Raw genomic sequence first — 12796 nt, 5'->3', positions numbered from 1 at the left:
CAAAGGGCAGCCGGAGACTGGAGGGAAGGAAGTCAGGAAACCGCCTCCTTGGGAAGGGGCACCAGGGCTCTTCAGGGCTGGCCTGCAGGCCCAGAGGAGCTGGAGAACGGAGCACAGCAAATATTTGCTGTGTGCCAGACTATGCTGTGTATAGAGCTACAACAGTGAACAGGACAGATACAATCCCTGCCCTTGGTCAGTTTATAATCTGGAGAGAGGACAGAGAAAGGGAGCAGAGTGATATAAATGAGAGCAGGGCTTCAAAGGAAGCAGTTTTTATCTAGAGAGACTGGGAAGGCTAAGCCGAGGCCTGAAGGACACGAAGGAGCCTGCTATACAGAGCTGGGGAAAAGCACTCTATGCAGAAAAATCAATATGTGCAAAGGGCCTGAGGCAGGCCAGAGACTGGCATATTTGAACTGAAAGCAAGCCAGTGTATTAGGGTGTAGTTAGCAAGGAGACGAGCATCCTGGGATGAGGCAGAAGAATGCAGAACAAGCAGGGATGTGGTAAAGGGGATAGATTTTATTTTAGGACCAGTGGGAAGGTACTGACAAAGTCTAAGCAATTTGAATTTTACGTAGGGATGTGACAGAGGTGGAAACTCACCCTACATGCCTGCCGGGGTAGAACCTCTTGAAGGGCTCTTGGCTCTCAGTTCTGGAGCAAGGCTTAGGAGAAGAATCGGGTTGCTTGCAGCCAAATGGACCTGGGAGGGCTGGAGCTGACAGCAAGACTAACTCCTATTACTTATGAAATCCCCTGGATCTGTCCCTCAAATTATTTAGCGCTGCAATGCCAGGCCATGGCCTCCTCTAAGGAGTACAAAGCATAGAGGTTTTGAGTGTACTCTTTGAAGTCAAACAGACCTGCTTTGAATTCCCTAATTAGCTGTGTGTCCTTAGGCACCTCTCTGGGCCTTAGTTTCCCATCAGTAAAAATGGGGATAATACCTCTGAGAGCTTTATAAAGATTAAACAAGGTCACACCCAAAACATACGCCACAGCGCCTACACTTAGCATTTCGTCAGTGTTTGCTCTGATTAGTGTAGTTATTGTTATCATGGTTGATTTCCTGGGTGTTTTCAGTAAGCAGCTTGTACCAGGTCTGCATTCGTTTGTTCATTTGCTTAGTCACTTGATTCCCCAGCTTGCCCCTGGAATTCAGGTCGCAGCTCTGCTACCTTCGAGCTGTATGACCTGGGGCCAGTCATCTGTCCTCAGTGAAACCAGCCAGTACTCCCTCTCTCTCTTGCTCAAGAGGGTTGTCGTAGAAAGCAAATGAAGTGACAGATGGGAAACCTCTTTGTGAACTTAAAGTTAATATAAACATAAGGGATTATTAACAAAAGCAACAAGGCACCCATTGATTAGAGCATTTCTTTAGGGAAAAAAACAGCACTTGGTCTTGAGTAGGGCCCCCACGGAGTGGGAAGCTCCCAGCACCTCTGTGGGGAGGGGTTAAGTCTTTTATGATACCATTAGTGTCCTAGTTAATGGAGATAAAATACCGGAATTGTTACCATGATGGTTTTTTCCTTTACGATTGCATTCACCTCGAAAACCACAAGTAGCAGAAAACCACAAGTAGCAGAAAACCACAAGTAGCAGCGGGTCCCAGTGGTCATTATTTTGTTTGAAAAACTAATTGGAAGTTAAGAGAGCTCTGAGTTTTTCTTTTTGTCGGGACAGGCCAAGGAAAAAGATGAGCAGGTGGGTCTAGGAGAAGGAGGGGGTCCCCAGGGCTGGCCCAGGCCAGTCTCCCATTCAGCAGTGTCCGTTGTTCTCCTGCCTTGGCAGGTTCTGGGCCTGCCTGCCTCTCTTGGTTGAAGTGGACAGCCTGCCCTCCAAGGCCAGCCCTCCTCTGGAGGGAGTTTTTGTCTCCTATTGTTCTTATTCAGCAGAGCCCCACCGCGGCCCCCACAGAGACTTTCCCACACTTCACTTCTTTTTCTGAGGTAGGGAGTGCTAAGGGAGGCCCCCAGAAAGAGCAGATGGTATAAGCTCTGTAAAGAAATTGGTTTTGCAGCTCTGGTGTTGGGAGGCAGGAGACTCAGCTTCCAGGCCCACAAGACTTGGGTTGAGCACTTCCTTTCTTTGGTGGCAATATCCTCAGCTGGAAAAATGAAAGGGGTAGGATTGCTCATCTGGGAGTCCTCATCAACTCTAAAATACTGTGATTCTTTTATTTGTTTATTTGTATCTGTTTTTTATTTTTTGTTGTTGTGGTGGTAAAAGTATATGCACCAAAACATTCATTCACCAATGCGACAACTTCCACGTTTACATTTCAATGACAATTGATTACCTTTTTCATGCTGTGCCACTATTATCATTTATCATTATTCTTTTCCAAAATATTCCGCCACCATTAACACACTCAATGCTCTCCCAAACTCTTTTAATTAAAACGGACATACCAACCTGATAATCTCTTCATCTCCAGACTTGTCAGATTTTTGTTCTTGTTTGTTTTAGATTTAATTTACTTACAATAAAATGCACAAATCTTAAAAATACAGCTCACTGGATTTTTACATATAACTACACCTGTGGGGCCACTATGAAAATCAAAATTATAGAACCTTTTGATCAACCCAGAAAATTCACAGATTCCGATGAAAGGCATGTGTAGGATAGGTGACGTGTGAGAATATTTGGCTCAGATAAAATGGTTCATTAGTAGGAAAAGTTGAGTAATCACTGAATAGGGACCTCTGGTCAGTTGCTTCTGGAGCCCTGGTGGCATAGTTGTTAAGTGCTGTGGCTGCTAACTAAAAGGTTGGCAGTTGGAACCCACTATCCACTTTTTAGAAACCCTATGGGGCAGTTCTACTCTGTCCTACAGGGTCACTGTGAGTTGGAATCAACTCAATCAACGCGTTTGGTTTGGTTTGGTTGGTAAGCTGTTTCAGTTCTCTGCTTTTCTTTAGACCAAAATTTCTCCAAAGAATTGTCTCTACCAGCATTGTCCAATAGAACTGTAATGCAAGCCACATAAGCAGTTTAAAATTTTCTAGTAACCACAATAAAAAGTAAAAAAAGACAGCAACCAAAACAACCCAAGTGAAATTAATTTTAATAATATATTTTATTTAATCCAATAGATCAAAAATATTATCATTTTACTATGTAATAAATATAAAAATATTATTGAGATTTTAAATAATTTTATTGTGGTAAAGTATATATATCCAAAATTTTGCCTTTTTAACCATTTTTAAGCAGACAATTCAGTTACATCATTCACCATGTTGTGCAGTCATTACCACCATTTCCAAAAGTTTTTGATCATCCCAAACAGAAGCTCAGTACCCTTAGCAATAACTCCCCATCCCCCCACCCAGCCCCTGATAACCACTAATAAATTTTTGTCTCTATGCATTTGCCTATTCTAAATATTTCATATAAATGGGATCATATAATATTTGTCTGTTGTGTCTCACTCAGCATAATGTTTTCCAGGTTCATTCGTGTTGTAGCTTGTATCAGAACTTCATTTCTGTTTATGGATGAGTACTATTCCATTGTATGTATATATCACTTTTTGTTTATCCATTCATTTGTTGGTAGACACTTGGGTTATATCTACATTTTGGCTGTCATGAATAAGGTTGCAATAAACATTGTATCCGAAGATAGTTTGCATTCTTTTTTCATACTAAGGCTTTGAAGGCCGGCATGTATTTTATACTTTAAGCACATTTCAGTTCACACTAGCTACATTTCAACCGTTCAATAGCCACATGTGGCTAGTGGCCACCATATTGGACAGCTCAGGTATATACTCACTAACTCTGATTCCTCTCCTCCCATTTTCTCTTGTACACACTTGAATCAGATTTTTGCCTCTCCAACCCCACCCAATTTGTTCTTCCCAGGGTAATCAGTAGCTCCCACATAACCTAGTCCATGGTCAGTTCTCGGGGTGTCTTCAACCTACTTGACCCATCAGTAGCATTTAGCACTGTAAATTACTTGCTTTTTGAAACACTTTCTTCAGTCGGCTTCTGAGATTTTTCTCTCTTGGTTTTTCTATTACCTCACTGGCTGTTCCTTCTCCATCTCCTTTGCTTGTTCCTCATTTTCCCTCCAAACTTTAAATATAGGGGTACCCCGGGGTCAATCCTTGGACCTCTTCTCTACTGTTTCTATACTTCTTCTCTTGGTGGTCTAACCTAGTCACCTGATTTCAAAGTGCACCTAAATGGCCATGACTGCCAAACACATCTCCTGCCCTGAGGTCAGGTCATTCCTCTTAAATTCTGCAATATTTCCCATCTCACTAAGGGTGAGATCCAAAGTCCTTACAGTGGCTTCCATGAGTCGGCCTCCCACTCCCTCTCTGCCTCCTTTCCTTCCACTCTCACCCTCATTCATCTCTGGCAGCCACACTGAAATCCTTGCTGTTTCTCTTTTCACTCTTGCCTCAGGCCTTTGTGTTGGGTTTTCCCTCTGCCTGGAATCTTCCTTGCCCAAATATTCACAAGTCCAACTATCTCATCCTTCAGGTTTTTACTAAAATGTCACCTCACCATTGAGGCCTTCCCTGACCACTAGACAGCACATATATAAGTCATATGTAATATAATACCCTCCAGCACTTTCCATGCTCTTATTGAATTTTTCCCTTTGCATTTGCCACCATCTGATATATTCTACATTTACTTGTTTTTGTTATTCTTCTCCTCCATTACACGTAAGCTCTATGGGGTCGGGGACCCTTGTCTGTTTGCTCACGGTGTATCCCCAATGCCTAGAACAGTGCCTGGCATGTAGTAAGTGCTCTATAACTATTTGTTGGATGAATAAATGGTTATTGCTCATAGATGAACAGGACACCAGTGGATAAAGGATGACTTTGCCCAGAGTAGGTGAATATGGTTAAGAGTCTGTGTCCGGGCTGGACTGCCTGGCTTTGAATCCCAACACTCACTTGCCAGTGTGTGACCGTGGACAACTCAGTTAACCTTTCCACACCTCAGTTCCTTCATCTGTGAAATGAGGAGAATGCTAATGCCTCCGAGGGGGCTGTGTGAAGAGCATAGGAGATTCCACGTGAGAAGCTGCCTGGCTGGCTGAGTGCTTGGTAAATATTAGCTGGCTTTTATGACATCTTTAATACTACTTTGGGAAACGTAACTGTGTAAGATACATGTAAAAAACTAGGCTGAAGACACAAGAAAATTGAAATGCAGACCAGTATGGGGGGATTTTATTTATTTACGTAGGAAAAAGTAGTCAGAGATTCATAGGATTAACTGGATTCAGCTGTGTTTTGGCTACGGGTAGCATAAAGCACAGGCAGAATCTTCATCCTTGGGAATTCCTGCTGCAGAAAGAAAGATAAAAGTTCAGTCTGGAGGATTGATGTAAGAGTGAATTAGGGCAGGAATACTAGGAACCAGGGTGATAGTTACTCCAGTGTCGGGAGCTGGCTGTCTGGGTTCCAAAAGAGGCAATGTGGGGTGGAGGGAAAGATGTGCATGCGTGCCAGCAAAGCTGACCTCAGCCTTAGCCCTAGTTCTGCCACCTTGCTCCCACTGAGACCCTGGGCCGGTCACTTCCCCTTGAAGAAGCTGCCTCTGATCGCTAGTCAGGGTCAGCTTCCTCCTAGCACACGCCTTCATGGCACCCTTTGTGTCTCTTACCATTTATCACAACGTAATGAAATAATCCATTCTACAAGTACTGGTTTAATTCCTGTCTCCCTCCGTGCATTGTGAATTCCAGGAGAGCAGGGACCCCCGCTGTCCTGTTCACTGCTGTACCCCCAGCCCAGAGGCTGGAACATAGTGGTCATTAAATGGCTGAGGATGGACAAATCTGAACCTCAGTTTCTTTACAGGGCTGTTATGCAGAGCACAAGGTGTTTGGGGTGCAAAACTGGGTCATAAAAAAAATCACTCCTCAAGTCCCCAGGTGGTGCAAATGGTTAACACATTCAGCTGCTATTGAAAGGTTGAAGGTTCAAGTCCTCCCAGAGACTCTTCAGAAGAAAGGCCTGGTGATCTACTTCTGAAAAATCAGCCACTGAAAACCTTATGGAGCACACTTCTATTCTGACACCCATGGGGTCTCCACGAGTCGGAATCCACTGGTTAATTGGTTTCTGCACTATAAAGGTGTAAGAACTCATTCTTATTTTGGGTCCTCTCAGCCCCACAGAGACCTCCTGGTATTTGCAGCAGTTGAGCTGGAAGGCAACAACGGCAGCCTGCAGACCCCTCCCTGTGTGCTCTGTGACTTCTAGCTCTCCAGAGACTCTGTGAGGCCTCCAGCTTTTAACCTGCAGGAACAAAGCCTGCATTCTTAGGACTGCCCTCTTTAGGGCTACTTTAGCCTACCAGAGCCTTGTGGGAGCCATAAAGCAGGTGACTGATTACCTAATCCCAGTGTGAGACACACAGGGGAGGCCTTCTTAGAGGCATTGTTCTTAGGATTCTAGCCCTAGGGACCTTAGAGGAGATCAGAGCTAACCCCTTCCTTTCATAGAGGAGGAAACTAGGAGGCTGACGGTCGCTGCATACAACGTGTTGGTTGCAGAACTGGACTTGGGGCCCGTATGTCTATCCTGCCTCCCAGCACTGGCTCCCGCCCCTCCTGTAGTCTGCCCATCGACCTGCTGCCACTTGAATCTCTGCAGGACTATAGTTGGTGAGATTTCTGGGCTCCTGGCATCTAATTAGGTTGGGAAGAAGGTGAGGGAGCATGTGGAGAGCTCTGTTGGGAACTGGATCCTCTTAATAGCTTGGTCCAGAATGCCCAACAGAGTCACGCTGGGACATGCTTGTGTTCACAGTTTAAAATTGGGCTCTAAAATACAGCAGTTTCTTCAAACAATTACATATTTCTTAGGAAACTTTGTCCATGGAGTGGAGCTTGTGCAAAAAAGCCCCAGGGAGGCAAAGCAGGCCTTGGTCCTGCCTGTCCCTGACACTGAACCAGCTGCTGCCCCTTCTTTGCCTCAGTTTTCCTCTTCTGTGAAAAGGGAAAGCTCATTCCTCATCTCCCCTGACGCCCACGGGGATGTGAGGGTCAGAGAGATGGGAAATGACAGCATGACCGTCTTCCCCTCTGGTGAGCACCACACACACTCAGAGGATGGTGGGGGACTGGTCTCTCTTGGGCTTTATAGTTCTGTGAACTTGCCAAGGGATCAGGGCAGGCTTCTCAGATCACCTGCATCAGAATCTCCCGGGTACACTTGTTAAAATTCAGGTTCCAAAATTCAAATTCACACACAAAAAGACCAGGATTGCTGGCCTGATGGAGACCAGAGAAACCCCAAGAGTAGGGCCCCCGTATACCCTTTTAACTCAGCACTGAAGTCACTCCTGAGGTTTACCCTTCAGCCAAAGATTAGACAGGTCTATGGGGCCAACAATAACACATGTGAGGGATGTGCTTCATAGTTCAATCGTGTATACGAGACTAACGGACACATTAGCCCAAAAGCAAAGATGAGAAAGCAGGAAAGGACAGGAAAACCGGACAAATGAAAACAGGGAGACTAGGGTGGAGAACGGGAGAGTGTTGACACATTGTGGGGTTGGCAACAAATGTCACAAAACAATTTGTGTATTAACTGTTTAATGAGAAACAAATTTGCTCCGTAAACTTTTGCCTAAATAACAATAAAAACAAAAAGAGGAAAGGGGAGAAAAAAAGAATGTCCCTTCCCTTTAAGAATACTTCCTGAAAGTTTCAAAAAAAAAATTCAGTTTTCTGGGCCTTATTCCAGAACTGTTGAACTAAATAACATTATCAGACACAGACTCTTAGCCTGACCCCTTGCTGCTCACTGGGGACACAGCAGTGGGTAAGGTCCCGTCTCCATCACACATTTTCTCTCCTTTAGTTCTTTCTTTCATTTTTTTTTTTTTTGCTTGTTTTTGTTATAAAAATATACGTACCACAACATTTGCCAATTCAACATTTTTCACTTGTATAAGTCGATGAAACCAATTACATCAATTATGTTATGCAACCGTCACCAAGATTTAGTGCAACCCAGATGCCCTTCCTCGAGTTCTTGATGTAAGAACTTGCTTAGTAGAGCCCTAGTCTTTGGAAAGGAAGGGATTCTTTTCTTTTCCTGGCAACCCACGTGGAAGGAAGCCTCTGAAGTCCTTAGACACACACACACACACACACACACAGACACACACATGTACTCCTACCTGTGCTTCTGCAGCAGGGCCACCAGGATGCTCTCCAGTGCCATCTTCTTTTGGTCTGCCCACAAGCTCTCCACCTGACGGCCAAGCCGCACCCTTGCTTCTTGTTCCTGATTTTTCTCTCTTTTTGGTTAGAAAAAGAGAAATAGCTGGGGTTGCTTTTTGGGTAGAACTGTGGAGAGGCCTGGTAGAGGCCAGGGCAAAGTGCGGCCCCTTCAAATGTATGCAGGCTGAGTAGGGATGTGTCTCTATACCTATTTCAGTAACCAGTGTGATGTGGACCCTTCCACCCAAGTGAATTAGATTCAGCAACACTTTAGAGAGGCTGCATACATAGTCGAAAAGAGTACAGGCAGTGAAACACACAGTTGCAAAATACCTCCCCACAGATTACTTATTAATTACAAAGGGAAAATTATTAGCTTTACAAAGAAACCCAGCAGACACCAAGCTAACCAAGTGATTAGAATTAACATCATCAAATTAACATCCTGTGCCTCTCTATATGGCACACTGAGAAGGGCACAGTGTCACTTCTGTGAATGCATAACCTGAATCTAATCATAAGGAATCATCAGAAAATCCAGTATGGAAGACATTCTATAAATGATTGGCCTTTACTAATCAAAAATGTCAATGTCATGGAAGACTGAGGAACTGGCCCAGATTAAAAGAATCTAAGGAGGCATGACAACTAAACGCAATCTGTGATCTAGAATTGGATCCTGGGTCAGAAAAAGAAAGAGTTATTATAAAGGACATTTTGGGACAACTGGTGAAATTCAAATATGGACTATAATTGATGATTATATTGTGGTTATGTAAATAGTGAAAGCCCTTTTGTTAGGTTTTAGGAGACCCATGTGGAAGTATTTAAGGGCAAAGGGTCACGATGACTACAATTTACTCTCAAATGACTCAGCAAAATAATAATATTTGTATATGTAAGTATATCTCTGGAGCCCTGGTGGCACAGTGGTTAAGAGCTCAGCTGCTAACCGAAAGGTCAGCTGAATCCACCTGCGGCTCCTTGGAAACCCTGTGAGACAGTTCTACTCTGTCCTATAGGGTTGCTACTAGTTGGAATCGACTCGACAGCAATGGGTTTGGTTTTGGTTATGTATATCTCTAGGTATAACTATAAATAGAGTAAGAAAATATGGTAAAATATTTGGAATTTGTGAATATAGGAACAGGCATGTGGGAGGAAGTCCTTTGTACTATTCCTGCAACTGTTCTGTAAGTCTGAAATTTTTTTCAAAATAAAAACTAAAAAACAGTACAGGCTGTGGAGTCAGACTGTTTGGGCCCTAGCTCTGCCTCTCTTTGGTTGTGTGTCCTTTAGCAAGCGATTAACCTCTCTGTAAAGTGGAGATAAGAGTACCTACTTTATAGAATGGTTGCAAAGATCAGTAAGAAAGTAAGAACGATGGCAAACACTTATCAAGAGCTCACTGTGTGCCAAGTGTACATAAACGTCCCAGTGCAGAACCTGTGTTTCTGGTGTGGAATCATGATTAAATGGTAGCTACCATCGGTGTTGTTAGTGCTGGAGCCTAGTGTAGGGAGAAGCAGGTACTAAGTATTCAGTGAGCATTTAATAGTGAGAGGGAAGCTGAGGTTTATCATTGGGGCCCTTCTGCTATAGAAAGGCCAGAAATGATAGATAGATGCTTTACAAGGGAAGAAAGGAGCTCTGGTGGCACACTGGTTCTGTGCTTGGCTGCTAACCGAAAGGTCGACGGTTCGAACCCACCAGCCACTCCATGAGAGAAAGAGGTGACAGTCTGCTCCTGTGAAGATTTACAGCCTTGGAAACCCTACAGGGCAGTTCTTCTCTGTCCTAGAGGGTCTCTATGAGTTGGAATTGACTTGACAGCAATGGGTTTGGTTTTTTTGGTTTTGTACAAGCGAAAAGACCAAACCTGGTCCCTGGCCTCCTATGCCAGGGCCTCCAAACTGATACCTAGAGGTGTGGAAGAAATCACTAGAACTTCTGCTTACCCCTGCTGCCTGCTCATGATGTCCTGGAGTAGCTTGCGGGCAGACAGCTGGCCCAGCACCTTCCGGTAGCTGTTGGTAAAGATGGCATCTGTGTACCGCCGCATCCTAGAGAGAATCAGAGGTCAGGGGGTGAGTGGCTGGGGCCAGGTGAGGGGACAGTGAGAGCTGTTTTGCCATGTCTCTGAAAGGCCCTTATGTTGCCCTTTGTCCTGCTCACCCCCAGAGAGGCTCAGCCCCTGGGCTTGATGGCCTCCCTGGAGCTCAGCGTCTGCCCCTCCCAGAGATGGCAGTGGGTGCTGGGTAGGGAGATAGCTGGGGACTAGCTGATGGCTTGATTCTGCATCCCCCAGCCCCTGTGGCAGAGATGGCTTGGGGACAACAAGGAACCCAGGCCCTGCTGGCAAAACTGCTTACCTGAGGGACAGGGAGGGTGGGGAGCAGTGGGAGCCACTGCTGAGGGTAAGGACCACGAGGAAGAACACCCAGAGCAGCATCCTTCACTCCTGGGTGGCACCTGGAAAATGACAGGAGAGGAGGGTCAGGCATAGCCATAATCACAGTGAAGCCCTTTGCGGGCTGGGCACAGCCTTGTTCGCCACTCCATGACAAGCCTTGGTCCTTGTCCTTTGAAAGCTGTGGGGTAAGGGGAAAAAAACCCAGACTCTGGAAGTCAGACAGACCTGGGTTCAAATTCTGGCTCTGCCAGCCCAGAGCTCTGACCTCATTTTCTCCATCTGTAAAATGGGCATGATAAAGCTACCCTGCTGATCTCATAGGGTTGTACAGAAGATTAGTGATAGTGGCAAAACTGCCTCATGCTATAAGGCAGTCTAGGTGGAATTCAGGCCTCAGCAAGGGATAGGGGAGGGGCAAGCACCTCCCTTCAATGCCCCTAAGCCACTCCACCCAGGGTGGTGCTGACAGTAGGGAGCAGGGCTAACAACTCAGGCTGTGAGTCAGACAACTCTGAGTTCAAATCCAGGCTCTGCCATCACCAGCTGTATGTCCCAGGACAAATGGCTTCTCCTTTCTGGGACTCAGTTTACCCATCTTTAAACGGAGACAGTAACCATACTTCTTCCCACACCAGGTCTTTGTGAGGATGAGATGTGATGAGGCACGTGAAGTAGGTAGCAAGTGCCTGGCAGAGGAAAGTCTCAATAGGCCTTTGCTGTGATTGCCTATTATTAGACCTCTGAGGGCAGGCTCATCCTGTCTTTATTTTGTGTGGAGCTGGAGGGGAAGGAGGATGGTTGTAAATCTTGCTCCAGACGCTTAGATTTCGCCAAGGAGTTTGCCCAGGAGGAGGCCCGAGAGCCTAGGGAGCCAGTATGGTAGAATAATCTCTTAGATCTCATAACTGCACTTAATTGGGGCCGGTTGACACTGTGCTCTGCAATTAGGGGAAGCAGTCAGCAGGGAAAGAACCCGCCTTACCTGGGGGGTATGCCAGCACTGCCAAGCCAGACCTAGCAAAGGCTGGCTCGGGTGACTTAAGCCATCCAGGAACTGGGCCTTCCCTAGATCCCCCCTTGCTCAGCAGGATATAGTCTTCAAGGGGATGCAGACCCATCAAGAAGCCCTCCTTTCCCATGATCACCCCACGTGGCTCCCTTTCCTCCCCTCTCCCTGGGCCTGCTGAGGCGTGAGTTCCGGCAGACCAGGACTGCACTGGATGAACCCACCTTCCTTTTCTGGGCTCGCCTGCGCTCTCGGGAATCACCCACCTCCCTCTAGGCGCTGGGGTTCCAGAGGGGGCACTCACCACGGGCTGCTCACTGAGGTCTGAGATCCCTGAACCTCCAGACCTGGAGGGAGGAGCCGCCCAGGCCTCAGTCATCAGCCTCTTCCTGATGTGCGCCCCCATACACACAGGCAGCCCTTCAGTTCCTGCTCTACACTTGCTGCCAGTGAGTGACGGGGAGCTCACTATCGCCACACCAGTCTGTTTGCGTTCCAGGCAGCTCTTATTGTTGGGAAGTCTTCCTCACCTTGTGTCAAGGCCAAATCCCCTTACCTTGCAACTGGTGGTTGTTGTCGCGTGCCCTTGAGTCGATTCCGACTCAGAGTGACCCTAGACGACAGAGTATAACTGTCCGATAGGGTTTCTTAGGCTGTAATCTTTACGGGAGCAGATTGCCAGGTCTTTTCTCCCAAAGAGTGGCTGGTGGGTTTGAATCGCTGACCTTTCAGTTAGCAGCCAGGTACTTAACCATTGCAACACCAGAGCTCAGCCTCTACTATTCTGGTAAGGACTGGAGCTGGAGAAAAAACTATAACATGGTATCTGCCCCCAAGGGCTGCCCTTTAGTGTCCACCTTCATCCACATAAGCAGCCCTTTAGAAAAGTTTTGCTCCTCAGACCAAGGACCTTCAGTCTTCTGCCGTCCTCCTTAACACACTGTCATGGATTGAATTATGTCCCCCAAAAAACGTGTGTATCAGTTTGGCTGGGCTACGATTCCTGGTACTGTGTGATTTTCCTATATGTTGTAAATCCTGCCTCTATGATGTTAATGAGGGAGGATGGGTGGCAGTTGCGTTAGTAAGGCAGGACTGGATCTACAAGACTGGATTGTGTTCTGAGGCAATGTCTTGAGATATAAAAGACA

At 46.0% G+C, this 12796-nt stretch overlaps 1 protein-coding gene across 2 annotated transcripts; it reads right to left on the bottom strand.

The window, feature by feature from the left end:
• Positions 1-5190: 5190 nt before the first annotated feature.
• GHRH (growth hormone releasing hormone) lies at positions 5191-10698 on the bottom strand. 2 transcript variants are annotated; one of them, XM_004370363.2, is made up of 4 exons: positions 10599-10698; positions 10185-10289; positions 8184-8303; positions 5191-5332 (listed from the first exon to the last, which is right to left on the bottom strand). In XM_004370363.2, exons 1-4 carry the CDS (start codon positions 10676-10678, stop codon positions 5314-5316), a joined length of 324 nt encoding a protein of 107 aa, XP_004370420.1. In that variant the 5' UTR covers positions 10679-10698; the 3' UTR covers positions 5191-5313. The 2 variants fall into 2 exon arrangements, with proteins under 2 accessions (XP_004370420.1, XP_012414880.1); XM_012559426.2 differs by having other exon boundaries at positions 5191-5329.
• Positions 10699-12796: the final 2098 nt, after the last annotated feature.

The sequence above is a fragment of the Trichechus manatus genome, unplaced genomic scaffold (genome assembly GCF_000243295.1).
Source record: "Trichechus manatus latirostris isolate Lorelei unplaced genomic scaffold, TriManLat1.0 scaffold00008, whole genome shotgun sequence".
NCBI classification, from domain to species: domain Eukaryota; kingdom Metazoa; phylum Chordata; class Mammalia; order Sirenia; family Trichechidae; genus Trichechus; species Trichechus manatus.
Note: the sequence above shows the minus strand (reverse complement) of the source record. Positions and strands in the feature narration are given on the sequence as shown.

Excerpts from the sequence above, each read along its gene's own strand:
- GHRH (XM_004370363.2), bottom strand. The coding sequence starts at position 10,678 with ATGCTGCTCTGGGTGTTCTTCCTCGTGGTCCTTACCCTCAGCAGTGGC. Across the intron at positions 10,290-10,598 it reads CCACCCTCCCTGTCCCTCAG|GATGCGGCGGTACACAGATG; the intron begins GTAAGCAGTTTT and ends GATTCTCTCTAG. Across the intron at positions 8,304-10,184 it reads ATCATGAGCAGGCAGCAGGG|AGAGAAAAATCAGGAACAAG; the intron begins GTAAGCAGAAGT and ends CTAACCAAAAAG.